At 43.5% G+C, this 16,878-nt stretch overlaps 3 protein-coding genes across 7 annotated transcripts; 2 read left to right on the top strand and 1 right to left on the bottom strand.

Annotated features, from left to right (window-relative positions):
- Nucleotides 1–1,190: 1,190 nt before the first annotated feature.
- LOC119122941 (carbohydrate sulfotransferase 11-like) lies at nucleotides 1,191–8,902 on the top strand. The gene is made up of 3 exons (XM_037251644.1): nucleotides 1,191–1,598; nucleotides 5,341–5,420; nucleotides 7,336–8,902. The coding sequence occupies exons 1-3, from the start codon at nucleotides 1,505–1,507 to the stop codon at nucleotides 8,176–8,178; spliced, it is 1,017 nt and encodes a 338-aa protein (XP_037107539.1). The 5' UTR covers nucleotides 1,191–1,504; the 3' UTR covers nucleotides 8,179–8,902.
- On the bottom strand, nucleotides 8,892–14,864 carry LOC119122937 (solute carrier family 41 member 1-like). 4 transcript variants are annotated; one of them, XM_037251637.1, is made up of 10 exons: nucleotides 14,376–14,864; nucleotides 12,725–12,832; nucleotides 12,496–12,567; nucleotides 12,252–12,396; nucleotides 12,038–12,184; nucleotides 11,715–11,859; nucleotides 11,569–11,648; nucleotides 10,562–10,696; nucleotides 10,342–10,490; nucleotides 8,892–10,013 (listed from the first exon to the last, which is right to left on the bottom strand). In XM_037251637.1, the coding sequence occupies exons 1-10, from the start codon at nucleotides 14,505–14,507 to the stop codon at nucleotides 9,849–9,851; spliced, it is 1,278 nt and encodes a 425-aa protein (XP_037107532.1). In that variant the 5' UTR covers nucleotides 14,508–14,864; the 3' UTR covers nucleotides 8,892–9,848. The 4 variants fall into 4 exon arrangements, with proteins under 4 accessions (XP_037107532.1, XP_037107535.1, XP_037107534.1 ...); XM_037251640.1 differs by having other exon boundaries at nucleotides 12,725–12,783; nucleotides 14,376–14,492; XM_037251639.1 differs by having other exon boundaries at nucleotides 9,852–9,991.
- Nucleotides 14,865–14,944: 80 nt separating this feature from the next.
- Nucleotides 14,945–16,769, top strand: ppp1r3db (protein phosphatase 1, regulatory subunit 3Db). 2 transcript variants are annotated; one of them, XR_005097976.1, is made up of 3 exons: nucleotides 14,946–15,115; nucleotides 15,212–16,181; nucleotides 16,216–16,769. XR_005097976.1 is itself a non-coding variant. In XM_037251645.1 (2 exons), exon 2 carries the CDS (start codon nucleotides 15,230–15,232, stop codon nucleotides 16,127–16,129), a length of 900 nt encoding a protein of 299 aa, XP_037107540.1. In that variant the 5' UTR covers nucleotides 14,945–15,115; nucleotides 15,212–15,229; the 3' UTR covers nucleotides 16,130–16,769. The 2 variants fall into 2 exon arrangements, 1 of the variants encoding a protein (XP_037107540.1); XM_037251645.1 differs by having other exon boundaries at nucleotides 14,945–15,115; nucleotides 15,212–16,769.
- The last annotated feature ends 109 nt before the right edge of the window (nucleotides 16,770–16,878 follow it).

The following is a 16,878-nucleotide window of genomic DNA, read 5'->3' on the forward strand; positions in this document are numbered from 1 at the left end:
CAAAATTAGTAACTACATACATTTGCTGACAGTCGATTGTATAACAGGACTCCAGTTAATCGCAATCTCAGTTTCACTCTGACTTGCAATTTACAGCACACTCGTCACTGGGGAGTGCCGAACTTGCGTAACCCAACCTGACATTTTCATTTTGATGTGACTCAACCATTATCCACTGATCATGTGGTGTAAATGATGCTCAAAACAAAATTCTTTGTATTCCTTGTAGCTACTCATTGATAAGATATTGACTTTTTCGTCATTCTTTTACCTCGACAAACAGTGATTTATCTTGCTATGTTCAGGAAGCACCACAAAAAAATTTACTTTGAACATTTTCTTCTGGGGCGGTGTCCTGTTTAACTGCTCCAGAGTGACATGAGCTTTTTAGTTGCTCCATGGAGGTCAATTTGGTGCAAAAGTAACATCAAGAAAATGTTCCTACAAGTATGGTTCTTTTTGCTATAAACTATTTATTGCCATAAACTTTATTATGTTTTATTATTATTCGTTTCTCTTGCTACGACAGCAACTTTTCTTTTCTTCAGCTACAAGTAAACTGCACCAAATTCCCCTTTTTTAACTGCAGGTTACTCTTTGCCTACAACTACAAACCTTCTATACAAACGCCACTAGGGGGCACTGCAGAACTACAATGTCTTGCTGACACAAGCAAACAAATTACAGGATAATATTATTGCACTTTATCGGGCATTTGCACGCCCCTATTGTGGAATAAACATTTCCAACGTCGAAGCCAAACATAATATGAATATGTCTCGTGCGTCCAAGCTGTGTTACAGGAAAACAATTCTGTTCAATTTATCATCTCCAAATTAAAAGCACACAGACGTTTCATAAGAAATGTTTTTATTACGATAAACAATCACTACGACGCATTTTTTAAAATTTATTTATACTATACAGCTGGGTGCAGAACACTGAAATATCCCACAATCACATTTTGTCAGGCAGTTTCATCATTAATCGCTCCAGTCCCTAACTAGCAATGACATATCATATTTAGAATCCAATCAGTGTTCGTTTGCATTAGCGCTAGCTTCACCAAATCCGAAATTAGCAACGCATGATGATATGATGATATCACATTGTAATTGTATTGAAGGGCAATGTGGGCGTTTTATTTTGAAAGGTTCAGCAGCTGTTTCCGGGCTGGGGAGGGAACAGTTAACTGGGCACGGACGGACCCTTTGGAAAGAAGCCACCCGGGCGTCGAGAGCACCTCTTAACACAATGCCTCGCCTGCTTTAACACGCGCGTTCGGACTGGCTTCGGTACCGGGGTAACCTGCGCTTCCGATCCCGCTTCTTCATCACTGGACACGCGAGGATGCTCTGGAAGTTAAGGAGCAGCAAAGGTCAGAAAGACAGATCGATGCCCATCATCAAATAGACAGCCGGCGGTCCGAGCGAACAAAAACACCTTTTTGCATGAACCCCTGCAAGAACTGGTCGTCAGCTCGGTCTCCTCCTGAGGATTCAGGATGAGGAAACCTAAAAACATTCGAATGCTTTTTGCTCTGAGTCTAGGATGCTTCGTGATGGTCATTTTCTATTTCAACAGCAATGTAAAACCAGGTGAGTAGAAAATTCTGCAAATTCTCTCATCTATCTTTATTTTGTGCGTTCACAACAGATGCAACCAAAAAGCGCTTTACAGAACCTTTATCGTGAAATAACATTAATACAAGCGAACATACAATAATGCAATCACAACAACACTTATACTTTCGCCTTATTGTTTGCGGCAGCTCTGGATGAAATAAAGTGTCTCCTTTCAGTAGTGGGTCATAACGCATCGGGATCACCGCGTGCATGACGCCACACATCTCCGCCGCGAGCTTGAAAGTTTGTACAAAGTGTCCCATTAGAATCGCTTCAATTGAAATATTGGCATTTAAATGCCGACTGTATTTGTACAGTCATTAAATATAAATGTGTTGATGCATACGTATGTGGGTGTGTCGTGCAGATGTATACATGTTTTACATGCTGGATATGCATAAATGAGTACATATAGAAAAAAGACGCAAAGGTGTGCGTATGGGTGCTGATAAAATAACAAGTACGCATAGTGCAACCCAAGGCAAAATTGAACCAGATCTTTTTTTTTTTCCTGTGAGGCAACAAGCCATCAAGCTTAAAGCACAAACATAAAGCGTGCATGGATCTGTACTTGGTGTTGTGCAAAGTGTGTATTTTCTGTCACCAATAATCACTATTTATGAACACTTTATACACTGCTTACGGTAAACTAATAAAAGCACACCGACAGAAGTGATGCAGAGATACCACGGACAGCCATGCCTGGTGCCTACACCAACCCTGATTTAGAGGCATCGCTTCCTGTTTGTACAATAAACACAAATAAAATGTCGTAGATAGGGTGTAGAAAATGATACAAACTCGTCACATGCAGAAATGAGGTGAGGAACAATTTTATGAGCAAACTGCTTCGTGTTTCGTCAATTGGGTGGCAGCCGGCAGGTTGCGAAATTTGCCCGAAGGCCACAAACCTTTTCCAGGTCCTTTGGCCATCACACACAATGGCCTCATTCAGATACAGACTACCTTGAAATATCCGATGCCAAGAAAACGTATATCTCCCGTGCTGCTCGGTGGGAGGAGGTAGGGGAGTTACTCCCGAAAATATGCAACATGAAATGAGAGTTATGTATTCAGTTGTTATGGATCCAAACGGACCTGCCTCATGTGCTGTGCGAGAGTTTGTCAAGTGTTTGCATTGACTGTGTTGCGTGCTTACAATCTATAGCTTACATCTATTTAATTTTGGACAATGAGGAGGGGGGACATTTGCAATGGCACATTGACAATTTGAAAGTGAAATAATATCATAATTAAATGCACTTCGAGTAGTTTCCCAAGTTTGCATTCATAAAAGCTTGCTTTCGTTCTGCTTTGGCATCATCGATTAAGTCAATAGAGTCAAGTGTTGACAGACCTAACAGAGAACAGTCACATATTAAAACAAACTTTTAACTGCCTCTCTTTAGCTTTGCTTCGATAAAATTCATTCACGCAATAAATCAAGATTTAGATGCTGTGTGCTGAAAAGAGTGATTTTACAAAATGGGACTTATTGGTACAGTACCTTTTTTTATTGGCGGCTAGGTGATGCTCCACTGATTTTTACAGAATGACAAAATCAACATCTGCTTTTACTTTAGAATCCAATAAATGCGTCACAAACTGAACCAGTTTCAAAACGTTTGCTGAGTACAACATTAATCCCACTTGATTGATATTGTTTAATTGTTACATCGTGGTTTTTATCACGAAATAATACCAAACAATAAATTTGGTGGTGGTTTTATAATACCACTTCATACAAAATAACATTTTATCCAATTAATCCATGGAATAATCAATGGAATAATCGATAAAAAAATATTCATTAGCGACAGCTCTAGCTATGTTTTTGGCATTGTTAGGATCTTCCACATTTCTCTCCCTTTTCATTGTTTAAAAAAATCTGCTCCGAACTTTAGCATCAGCTGCAGTACGCTCACCGCGCCAGTTTGTGCCCTCTTTTTTTTATTTTCAAAATTACATGTGACTTCTGAAAGGAAACTTTATAGCAATATGTGAGGCTCCACACTAACATTTGCACTCCTTGCACCCTTTTTTTTACAGCATGCATATGCAACTAGTTTGCAACAGATGGGATGTTACATATGCAAATGACCTCTAATCCTTCATCTGCATACAGTCTACCAAGGCATCAAAAAATACTCATGGCACCACCCACAAGCCCTGCCTTTGCGCTAACACCCTTCAAACACACATTTGTGGGCAAAAAGATCAGGCCTTCCCTTGTACAGTCTCTCGCTCAGTAAAGCTTTTTGGCAGGAATGGGAAGAAGGGGGGAGGTGGGGAAGGGACCTAAAAACAGAGGTTCGTTTATGACCCGGACCTGACTAACACACATCGTCTTCTATATATTTTGCATTTTTTGCAAAAGCTCCTGTTTCTGAACAGGAATGCAGAGGCGAGAAGGCCTTTGCTCGTTCGGGTCTAGACAGGGTTAAACCAATTCCGTGTTGTTTTTTTTTCTGGATGAATCTCAGTGCAACAGTGGGTGGGATGGGGCTGTGGGATTTCACAAACAGCGGATATACTGTACTGTTTGGGAAATGCATTCCACACCCAAAAGTTGGACAAATGCAAATTGAAAGGGGGAGGGAAGGGAGGACTGTCTTACATTAAACAGAAGGCAGCGGCGCAAATAGCGGGGCTCCAATGTTCTCTAATTTCAAGAGATGTTCTTTCGAATATAATTGCTAGCCTACATGTTTCACAATCGCTGTGTGATTGATAGCTGAGCGGCCCGTTAACATTCACACACACTTCACAGTGAGACAGGAGCAAAGATAAATATAAAAAAAACACAAAGACATCAGTCTTACGGCGTGTGCCCCCCGCATCTTGCCGCCTGCTAAATGTTAGCTCACTGTTGCCATGACAACAACCTGACACATTCCAGTGACTTCATCACAGCCAACATTCAATGTCCATTCTGTCACACTGTGTTGCTCGTCCAGTGTTACTTGTGTCTGTGTGTTGATACATTTTCAAATTTCGTTGTGATGACAACGCTGGAAATTGCTTTGGCTTGTTTTCTCCTTGCAGCTGTCACTTTTGCTTGTAAACAAGCTGTCACAGGTGTCACGTCCGTGCTACGCTCACAAATCATCTTTTGGTATTTGTGTTTTTGTCTTCCTTTTTACAAATAAAATGTAAAATGATCCAACAAATAAATAGTTTATAAGGCTCATGTCGTGCGCCTGCCTCATATTAAGTCGAGAACAGCTTGTTTACAAGCACAGTTTCGAAAGTTGCCAGCTGACAAAAGTTGTTTCATTTCACATTTGATGGGTGGCCTGCTACTCCAGAGATGCAATTATTGCTGTACAGTCCAATTTGCGTGATTCTGCCCAACCCCACTTTGTGATTGCAGGCCAACATCTTTTCACGCACCAACAAAGCTGCACCACATGTTGAAATGCACACGTGCCTTTTCACTGTCTCCAATCCTCCCATCATCAAAATGAGCTGTAGACTTTAAAGAAAGGTGTCTAGTCAGCCTGTAGTTATCTATTTTTCCTCTGGTTCTATTTTTATCCTCCAAATGTTCCAAGCAAGCATATCCCGATTTAACGTAATGAGCATATTTTCCTCACGTGGACCTACTTAATGCTTTAACCCCAAATGTTTTATTTTTCCATCTTTGCACTTGGCTCCGTGCTCCTTCCAGTCCGTTTTAATGACTGTTACTTTGTGCTTCCTCACTTTCCCGCAGCCTCGGAGCAACTTGGGGATAGGAGCAACGGGCAGAAAGCCAGGAGGAGTCCTCTGCAGACACTTTACGACGGTGACCAGGTAAGTAAAAAAAAGTAGTGAACCCACATTTGTTTTCCTTCCCAGAGTGAGCGTTGCGTTTTTAATATCAGCTGTCCAATGTTTTTGCTTGAGAACTTGCAGCTCTTCAGGGAGAGTTGGCCTGCTCCTCTAATTTGAAGCCTTTCCCACCCAGAACATCCAGTGCTCGCTTCGTAGGGGCCAGTTGCTCACGGCTTGAGTGTCCTTTTGGATGCAAGCGAAATGGTTCCTCTTACGAAATGCCTCCCTGTGTTAGGAAGCAAGCCATACTTCCATTTCACCAACTACATCCTTCTGTTTTCTCACCACTATTTTATGAGCTAGTAAGTAGTTATATACAATTGGGCCTCATGCTGAGAACACTAAATTGCCGTTGTAATTGCGAGCAGGGAAACCACATTGTTTGGAAGGAAAGCCGTTCGGATTACTGGATACCAGAAATCGATGCTTTCGTTTATTAGCAAATACTTTTGTCGAGTCATTTCCACATATCTTGCTATTTCGGATGACAACTTTAACATTTAAATTTGGGGGGGAAAAAAATTCCACCCTCTCTCATATAATTTAGCCCCATTAACGTTGATTTCTTTTCTCTTGACTATAACCCTCATCAAATAAAGGTTATATAAGAGCCTATGCTGTTGAATCCGAGCCAGTGTATCTAAAAACGGGTCCAAAGGTTCTGTTTGGTTTTACCTCGCTGAATGAAGATCCCGACCGATACGCAAAACTCTCCTAATCTCCCCAGCGTCTTACTCATGCCAATCACTGAGGCTTTTTCTACTTAAAAGGTCAAACATCTTTGCTGAATTACCTCAGTGACATTTATTGATGCGTTTGCCTTGGCGACGTCAAGCAGCAGACACTGACGAACTTTACCGTGACATTTGAGCGCAAAAGAAGGAAAAACGAGCAAATCGAGTCGAGAGCCGTTGGATGCGTCGTACAAATTGCACGGTCTTGCTGTCAGAGCATATTTGTTTTTGTATCACTGAGGTACGAAGGCAAGAATTATGTTTCAGTGTCATGTAAAACTACTGCCAATTTCATTTGGACCGATCTTATGATTGGAACCAGATTGTTTTGTTTAAAAACTCGGATGGCACATCCAAGTGAAGGTTTCCCGCTGAGCTACGCCGTGGTCATCTTGGCGGATACGTTTGTAGTTAATGTAAAGACAAAGATGCCTTACAGCAAACTGTAAAAAATATCAACCACAAATGACTCATTAGGAAACAAAGTGATGAATTGAGCCAAATGGAGAGATGTGTCAATCTAACGGGATGCACACAGATTTCGTAGACGCCATCCAGCGGCGACTTCTATAGCGTGCCGTTTTCACCACACGCTGAATATTTCATCTTTTTTTTCCCTCTCCGTTTGTCTTTGTTGCTGTGCTGCGGAATCTAATCACTTTGGTTGCGTTTCATCCTCCAGTCACAAATGATTCACCGCAGACTATAGCTTGTGTGCAGCGCATATAAATTTCAATCCTCTCGGGCTGGCCTGACATCCGTGAGAGCGTATCACGGCCGATCTCAGAAGCTGTTTCGAATTAAGAGGCAGAAACGTATACAGGATGGAAAACAATCCATCTTCTTCAAACTTTATTACATTTGAAGACTTGCTTTTGGGGTTTTCTTAATAAAAGCTCAGCACTGAACAAGCAAGACTCGCACAATCAAAGATGTTCCCTTTGAGAAGAACTTTGAACCACTGTCCACGTGCTAGTTTGAATTTTATTAAAGAGTTCACACATTGCAGGACGGAACAGTTCCCCTGTGCTATTGGTTGGTGCGTTTTGCACGATCAACTAAAATTTCAATCTTTTACAAAGATTCCAAATGATGCATTTTCGAGTACGTACTCACTCAGTCCATCCATTTAGACTTCTTCATTGTGTCTTCCTTTGTAGGTGGAGTCAGCAGTGCAGGCAATCCATCAGGACCGGCGGGAGTTTTTAGAAGAGGCCTGTCGCTCCTACACCCGAAAGCGTAGAGTCCTAATCCCGGAAGACCTGAAGCACGTGATTGTAGATGACCAGCATGGTTTGCTGTACTGCTATGTCCCCAAAGTGGCCTGCACCAACTGGAAACGGGTACTCATGGTCCTGACCGGCGCCGCCGGATCCCGCCATGACCCACTGGGCATACCGGCGAACGAGGCCCACGTCTCCGGAAACCTGCGCACCTTGTCCGAGTATTCAGCTTCCCAGATCAACCAACGCTTGCGCTCCTACTTGAAGTTCGTGTTTGTGCGCGAGCCGTTCGAACGGCTGGTGTCCGCCTACCGAAACAAATTCACACGAAGCTACAACACGGCTTTCCACAAACGATACGGCACCAAGATAGTGCGCCGGCACAGGCCCAACCCGCAGCCAGAATCTTTGGAGAAAGGCAACGATGTCTCCTTCGAGGAGTTCGTCTATTACCTGGTAAACCCGGCCACCCAGATCGAGGAACCCTTCAACGAGCACTGGGAGCGGGTGCACTCGCTGTGCCACCCTTGCCTCATCCACTACGACGTGGTGGGTAAATACGAGACGCTGGAGCAGGACTCCAGCTACGTGCTACGGCTGGCCGGCGTGGCGGACCAGCTCAGCTTTCCTGCCTCGTCCAAAAGCGCCAGGACCACGGGGGACATGGCTGCAAAGCTCTTCCTAAACATCAGCCCCTTCTATCAGAAGAAGCTATACAACCTCTTTCGCATGGACTTCCTGTTATTCAACTACTCTGTGCCAGCATACCTTAAGTTTTGACCAGGCCGAGGTGTCGCGTTGTACATCCGTAAACGGTGGATGACGACAATAAACCCGACGTACGCGCATGCATTTGTTTGACTGGGTGAACCACCACATTCGAGACGCACAAGGTGAAAACAGGTATGATTTCATATTTTACTGTTTATGGTGCTCAAGGGAGTACTAGTGCTGGTGGAGTTTGAGGGGGGGTGGGGAGCCCCCCTCAAATATGCGATGGCCCACCCAAGTGCCAGGCCAGACTTTTGGGTGTTTTCCAATTTGTGTCAGGAACTGTTTTCCACCCCCCCATATAGTGAATGTTTATCCAATTTTCCAAAAATGTCTTTGTATTTATCTGCAAATTGTTTTAAGATATCCTTGCTCCCCCTTAGCGCCGCCAGTGAGTAGTCTGTGATTGTGTACATTCATTTTTAAATTTGACGTGTTTGTTTTTGTCTTGGTGAATTTGCACAACAAATGTGATTTCTCTGTTGGGGGTGATGTTACAAGAGCACAATGAACGTTTCTAATTGCATTTTGGACAGTGAATGTCTCTTATGTGCCTTTTGACGGTCAACCTTTAGATGACCCCAGAGAATTTGTTTTGTAAACGTGCCTGTGTTTCATTTTATAATGTTGTGACAAAATTGTTTTGTATTTATTGTGCTGTTTTGGACTGAATTGCATCAAGCCAGTCAACAAACATTGGCAAAATTTTCAAATAAACGTCATCGAGCAACAACATTTATTGGAATAAGTATTGGCGACCGCAACACTCAAGCATGACAAACATGTACAATTCTAGACACGGAGAAAAAAGTAGCGCAATCTACCGTTTGCATAACACTTCTGGAGCTAAAATATTGCAACAACACCAGAATATGCAATATAATCTTTTATGACATTCATCTTGGAACCCTTCATAGAAATCTCTTAAATCTTCCCGCTGTCTCGACATAAGCAAGTGTAGAAAACGTACATTTTGGACGTTGGAAAAATTGATAGGCTGAATACCGCACAGTACATTTTAATTACTCTATTAAATGCAAGATCTGACAAGAGTTGTAAAATTACAACACTAAAGCGCATCATTGATATTTGTTGGTTGTGTCATCTTAATATTTCCACTGAGATGATACTAAAACTATAAACTATACATCAATACTGTTCACAGTGAGCTGGAAAATATGCAAACTAGTATGCAATGACCTCATTTGGTTACATTCCATCAACTTCAACAAACATTCCCTTGAGCAAGAAATTTGGATTCATTCAAATTTTTGGCGGAAAAACCAAACCAACTCTTTGACCTCCCGACTGACGCGGATGTATAAAATGCTTCATTGGTGGAATAATACTGTCTTATAACATAAACTATAAAGTACTAGGGGAATATTTTGTTTGACATTTTTATACTTGCATTAGTCATTGCTGTCAAACATTGATCTACTTTTGCACAGCATTATTTTTCTATAAGTATGTTAGCTTACAAAGCTAAGGTCAGCAAGTACACAGCTTTAGTACTTTAAGTTTCTAGTCTGTGTCTAGGGGCTTAGTTAGCTAAACACAAGCCTACATGACAACATAATTAACCGGCCGGTAGGAAGTGCTGAGTGACTAAGTTTACACAAACTCTAAATTCCTGCATGGGTGTTCGGGTCCCAGAACGTTGGATTGATCAAATCCTTTCACAAGTCGGTCTTGTGAATCAGTCTGAAGCTTAGGGCTAGAAAACCCGTTCCCAGCAGGTCACCCAGTGCTGTCAGGTAGGGGATGGAGAAGTTGTCCGGGTCCAAGCCCCTTTGCCACAGCCACCTCACCATCAGGTTGGCTACATGCAGAAGAATCACCACCTGGTCAATGGCAGCAGTGAGATGGAGAAATCATCCTCAATTGTTAAAGAGTCCACTGTCAGACGTGAGAGGAAAAAGCATCAGGTCGGTCTCAGCGACACATCTGTCAGGTTTACGGAATTACGGCGTCGGCTTTCAAACGCCATCTTCAACTCATCAGAAAGACAGATGGTTAAGACCTTGCCTATTTCTAACATGTTAGTATTTGTCAAAAGGCATTTATTTATCTATCTATCAATCAGTCACTTGCATTAGAATACGGAATACAGTGTCGACGTTAGCTTATGGTGAAAAAGCAAATGAGTTAAATGAGCAGATTCAACCTCACCTGAAGCAGTGCGGCCGACAGGTAACAAAGGATGAAGGCAGCTGACATGGCCGTGTGACCTGCCTGCAGAAGATGGATCATATACAGGAAAAGGAGATGACCCGGGACTACGAGCATGGCCAACACTCTGGCTGATTTGGAATTCATGTCTGAGCAGATGCAGAAGGAAAACTAAGTACGCGTATTCAATGAGTGTTTTTTTTTTCCTTGTGTTCGGGACCTGAGGAAAAGAAAGTAGCGTAGGGTCCAGGGCAGCCCGTGCTGATTTTGAATGGCAGAGCTCCAGGAACACTCCAATAGTGAAGGAAGGTAGACATCCTACTGGCCTGGATAGCCACTAGATTTCCTCCAACACCTGCATGGACAAGAAACATGCTGATGCCAGTTTTAGCCATCTCTATTTTATATATATATTTTTTTATTTCTTTGTTTCACTTTTTTGTTGTTGTATCTTATGGTATTTGGCATATTTTTCTCGTAGGGGTTACGTCCACTTGTTCTCGTCAGCATGCCGACCAATGAGCTTCATCAGCCACTTGTGCGCTGTCCAGATGTTCCTTGTTGTCTCGTCAGTTTGGATGTATTTGTTTCCTTGCTTCCTTGCAGTTCTTTTCAGATCATTGTTTCTGCGTGTAGGGCTTGTAGATTGGCTTGTCGACCTTTTATTTTTTTTATGATCCCAGGGTGACTATTTTCTGTTTTCTGTGTTTGAAACTAAACTCAAATTTGCCTTGCTTCACTGAAATTGTCTCCCCAATGCTGCCTACTCATGACAATAGTTGTTTTGTCAACTCAGCCCACAAGTTATACACCCAAATACTTAAAATACTTCAGAATTTATTTTGCAAATGGACTCAAATTGTACCTGTAATATTTTGACGTTAAAGCAGATGGGTTAAGCGCTAACCGCATGAACATGTATTTGCGCATCTTGGAACTAAAATGCACGAGTAGGACCAAAGAGAAGAAGCATTTTAGTCATCACCGCAGTGAAGCGCTTCGCTGGAATGCAAAAAGGCTTCCTGAGCAGGAAAGCCAAGACGTGCCGTGTGTGCCGAGACTGCATGGGAGAGATGCAACACAAACACAAGACTGAATACGCAGCTGCTGTTCACTTCAGACGTGTCTCTTTCAATGTCATAACTCTGCTGACTCAGCTGAAAACATGTGAATTGTAATATATTTAAGATGTTTTGGATCAAAGTCATGTTCTTGAGTTCTACCTACCATTGATGACTGGCGTGAACACTGCCATCCCCTCATAATTTGGATTGCTCACTGTCTTATCCAAAATCAGACCACCGACACTGCAAATAATCAAACAAATGACTCAATCTTGTCTGAGAGGAGACAATGTAAAAGTGCCAACTCACCTGCTGAGCGACATGGCCAAAAGAACTGGCTGCCAGCCTGACCTCAGGACTTTTCTGATTGCTGTGGACCGGCGGGCGATGAGGACCCACACCGGCGCAAGAAGCAGGAAAAAGGCACACACTGCAAGAGGCAGGTGCCACGTGTCTGCAAATGTGTACAGCCAATAATCACATTTCATCTATATGTTTTCAACCAACCTAACTTGCATGGGAGGAAAAGTGTGGACATTGCTGCCCTCTTGTTGCGAAAGAAAATATGAGTCAATTCATTTTCCCTGGAAGGTTTCCTGGGAAAGCTTTCAAAACTAAAATGAAACTCTCACCTTTGTAGCGGAGAAAGAAGCTGCCGACCCCAGCAAGCAGGGACAAGGTGATGACATCACCCAGGCTGGCCGCGATGGGCGTGGCTATGTTATCTGGGTTGACGCCCACTCTCCTGGACACGATGATCACTGCCACCATCACCAGGCCTGCTCGGGTAGCAAGATAATGACCACGTACAGTTGACATTTTCTCTGTGTTGTGTATTTGTCTGACCGAGAGACAGCGCAGCGATGAAGGCTGTGGTGACACTGCTGGCACACAGGATGGCGGCGTGGACAACATCCGCTCGACCTCTTGTCACGGCCCCGAGACTCACTGCTGCCACGGCAGCGAGGAAACCCACAACGGTGGCCTGGACCTTTGTGGTTTATGAGTTGAAAATTCCAAAAGCACACTTAAGTTGACATGATGCGAGCCTGATGAGGACACTTGGAGACGGACGGATGCTGTCTATCACCTGGATGAGAGCCAAATTGCAGCAAACTGTCCTCCACTGCTGCTGAGGTTCCTCCAGCAGCCCAGTGTTGGCCTGCACATGGAAGCACCACAAGTGCCATTGTGGACATTTAAAACTTTACATTTGATCCATGCAATGAGAGAGCGCTAGCTAAACAACACGAAAACAAATGAACAAACAAAAAGTAGTATTCCAGTGTGTATATGTGTGGGATGATGTTTCCACTCACGGCTGTTGACAGTCTGGATGCCAATGTCATCTCCAGATTCCCTTTCAGTCCTACCAGGGCTGGAACCAAGATAAAAACATCTGAGATCTCTTGAAACACCGCCCAGTGCTGGAGAACGTGCACAAAAATAGAAATCCTGTGCAATTCTTTTTCATCATCTTAAAACGATTGGCTTTCAATTCAAAAAAATAAAACGAAAAAACAGGTAACAGTGTCTTTGACAGTCACAAGGTGATCCTGGAACATCCTCCGTGATCTGTAATGCTATGGAATGGTACTTGAAGCACTCAAGTATGACAGCAGGTCTGTGAAGCCTCTTGTCTCACACACACACACACTCACACACGCACACATTCACGCACACACATTCCTCACACTTCACTTTTGATCAGCCGAGCGGCCGAGGCAGAGCGCTGAAAGCCAGGCCTGTCACGGGGCCTCAAAAGGGTCCAAGTACGCAAGGACAAGGACATCCAGAAGGCCAGCAGCTTCTTCTCAGTTCTCATGTCTTCCTTCTCCTCATTCTCCATCCACACCTCCCTCTCTTGGGGAACCTGAAGCACCTTCTTCAGTTTCATCACGGCAATAATACAATGTCTGTTTCAGTTGACAAATCAGGGTCAAGTGCAAAGATGAGTGACGTCAGAAGTCCAGATGAAATCACAATGTCCGTGATGATGGAAGAATCCAGGTAGAATCTGAATGCATGTGGTCTGCGGTCTCTCTTCGTCTTGATTGTTTTCAGAGCAAGCCGCTCTTTTGCTCTGCCCTGGCTCCTTGCATAGCTCCTCCTCCTCCTTGCTCTGCTCTTGGATGTCCTCGGTGGGTGCCGCATCTCCCAGCAGCAGGTGCTCTACCTGCTCACTGACACGTGCTGTCGCCTGAAAAGCCTCCTGCATGTCCTCTTTGACCAATAAAGTCATGCATGCTGTCTATAAACTGACTTTTATCAGTATGGTTAGCCAACTACAAATATACACATATGTGCAAGCCTGCAGTGTAGCGATTACCTTCCGCACTTCTCTCACATACACACACACACACACACACACACACTCTGAATGACTCAGCTGAAATTCGACTTTGGGACATTGCTCTGAGCGGTTCTTTGTTCTCAGCTGCTCCCCCTTCTGACTTGTGTGAATAATGAGGCTGCAGAAGAATAGCACAGTGATTTATTACCTATATTGGAGCACAGAACCTAGCAAATGGATGCATATTGTACAAAAATATCATTATAATTAATATGCCTCATATTTGTCTATCTAATCCTATTCATTTGGATTCTACTTCCAACTACAATTGCAGACTCTGTATCAAAGTGTCTATTTGCCCACGTAGTTGTCCTGTTTGTATGGTCACCGCGACCGCTAAACAGCTTGAAGCTCACAAATCAAATCTTGGCACGTCGGACAGCTCCATGAGCACATCGACAGATGTTAACAGCTTGTTGAATCTCGTTAGCTTTCTTGACAGTTATTTCGATGACAAGGAGTTTGATTTAGAATGTTAAAGATGATGTCGGTGAGAGGGAAAAAAATACGACACATTAATCAATTAAGTGCATACTTTCAACGTCAGCATCAGCTATCAAATATATTGTAGTTCCTTGTGCGCCAAATGGCTGCAAACGATATTTATTGTCACTGACCTGCACTTGGTCTAGCAGAACGCCGGCCGTCACCATGCCGAGTCCAGCCAGCATATATGAAGGCATCACCTGCAGGCAGATCATCCGGGAAGATTCTTTATGTGCTGCAAAGGGGAACTTTTCCTCCACCATTGTAGCAACATGAGCTGGTGTTCCAACTTTTAATATGCAAACTATAAGTGAAATGCACTTTACTGCTTATAGATGAGTTCCCTGCTTAGGATGTAGTGGGACAAATTCCTCCTATCATGGGCAGTTGTGGGTGTAGTCCACTTTTTGCCCAAAGTCCACTTGGATAGATTCCAGCTCTCCATAAACCTGAAGAGGAGACGTAGAATAGAAAACACAAATAGCTTTGTATGAACACGTGCAGTATGTCAGCTCAGATTTTGAGGAAACGAGCTTTTATCAAAGTGTAGAGACAATCATGACAGTTTCCATCAGCACAAATCAAATCGAATGAAGGGATCTCCTTAAGCGAAATGACATGACATCATTGCAGGTATTATTAGAGGAGGAAAGGACAGCCCACCACTATCTGCTATAAATATTCTCTCCGTACCTCCCAGCCCCAGCAAAGGTTTCAAATTGTATTTGAAGGGCTACGTTGAAAGTAGCAATATATATTGCCCTTGTTTCTGCCGAGTCTGTTGTTGAAGAACAGAAGTTGTTTCTTTTCGATCGAGCTTAACAAGCTAATTGCTCACTGAACTGCAACCAGCAACCAAACAACTGGAAAGGTGTGTGCATTCTTTCATACACTCGTTGCCATTCAAATGTTGCTTTCATTTGCAATATGAGGAACTCAAAGTGAGCATTTGTTGTCTTGCCTCAAGTCAATTGATGTGGCAAACATGGACAAGATGTGGGAGAAGCAAAGACGCTACTCTGCTCCGACGAGCGGCCCAAGTTGGACGAGCATCCCCCGAGCCGCCACCACCGCCGTCCGTCTTGGATGCCTTCATGAGCCCAAACCTCAAGCTCCCAAGGCGCCGGTTCTGATCCGCCCTCCCGGCCCCCGACCTCCATCTCTCAAACAGGACTCAAAAGTCAGTTTGACTGGCGATCCTCCGACCAAGACAATCATGAGGAGACGAGCTCGGTCTCTTTGTTCGCCCGCAGAAAGGAGGATGGAGCTCAGGAGCCAGCAGGTTCGCTTTGTGGACGCCCTGGGCCTCGATTTGGAGGAAGTGAAAGTGTTCCAAGAGAAAGAACGACCCCTGATACCCCAGCATGTCATGTTCAGACTACTGATGAGCTCTGAGAGGGCCTTCGGGAAATGTTTGGAGTTGTCGCTGCCTCACTTTAAACCCTGCTTCCCCGAGAACATGGGAGCTCAAGACGACTTCCTGAAGCGTGTGCGTGCACAGGTCGTGTGTCTGGAGCAAGTTACGTGCTTAGAGCTGGGTATAGCAGGCACTGTCCAAGTACTTAATTTAGACTATGAGAAAAAGGTCACAGTTCACTACTCTTTTACCAACTGGAGAACATCCACGGAAACAACGGCCTCGTGGGCTTCAAGCGGGCCAGACGGGGAACACGACGCTCCGGGGACGGACGTCTTCAGATTCCGGCTGCCGGTGCCGCCTTTCATTTTGCTGCCAGGAGCTTTATTGGAATTTGCTATCTGCTATCACGTCAAAGGCTCAAATTATTGGGACAACAACAATGGGAGCAATTACAAACTGACGTGTCACAGCTATAAGGTGACTGTTCCAAAAGAATGCGAGGACAGCATGCTGCATTTTACCTAAGTGACCACACGAGGACGCTATTGCGCATGTAAGCGACTGTTGCTACGGTTTCGCAATGTAGTGATCCAAGTTACTCAACTCTTCTAAGCTGCATTTTGACGAAAACATTTCCATTGGAGGCTGCTGAATAAATTATTATTATTTCGTTATTTTACTTGACTGTAGTGACTGTTTTTTTTTTTTTTTTTTTTAAATTGATTGTAAATCTAACGTCCTTACACAATGAGCACCTTATTTGTTTGACCAAAACGGCTTCTACCGTAATTCTTTCTTCTGGACCTTGTTTGGTGTCAGAGGTGTGATCACATGGGACTGGGGCCAGCAAAGTGCCTGGCATGATGCAGCCTTTGGCTCCCAGGTGGTATTTTCCGATCTGAATTTGTAACCTGATTTAAACCTGGCATATCGTTCATGTGGTGCTAACAATAAATCGGTGGTATGATATACTGAAGTATAAATGCAGAAATTATATAACACAAATATTATTGCTACGTTATGCATGTGCATGGACAAGCCTCCTAAGCACACTGGAAGAAATATAGAAAATGCAAAGAAATATTCTGTCATATGGTATTTCATCTCTTCATTGCTAAATTGGATCATTACAACAATGTGAATGAATAATAAAAGTTCAACCCGAGCCGCCATCTGTACTCATTCTATTGCCAAGAGAATGCTGTGATTCACACAAGACGTTTGTTGATGTCAAATATGAAGCAAAAAAAAAAACTGCTCAGCCAATTGAAAGT

Source organism: Syngnathus acus, chromosome 5, assembly GCF_901709675.1.
Source record: "Syngnathus acus chromosome 5, fSynAcu1.2, whole genome shotgun sequence".
In the NCBI taxonomy this organism is placed as follows: Eukaryota; Metazoa; Chordata; class Actinopteri; order Syngnathiformes; family Syngnathidae; genus Syngnathus; species Syngnathus acus.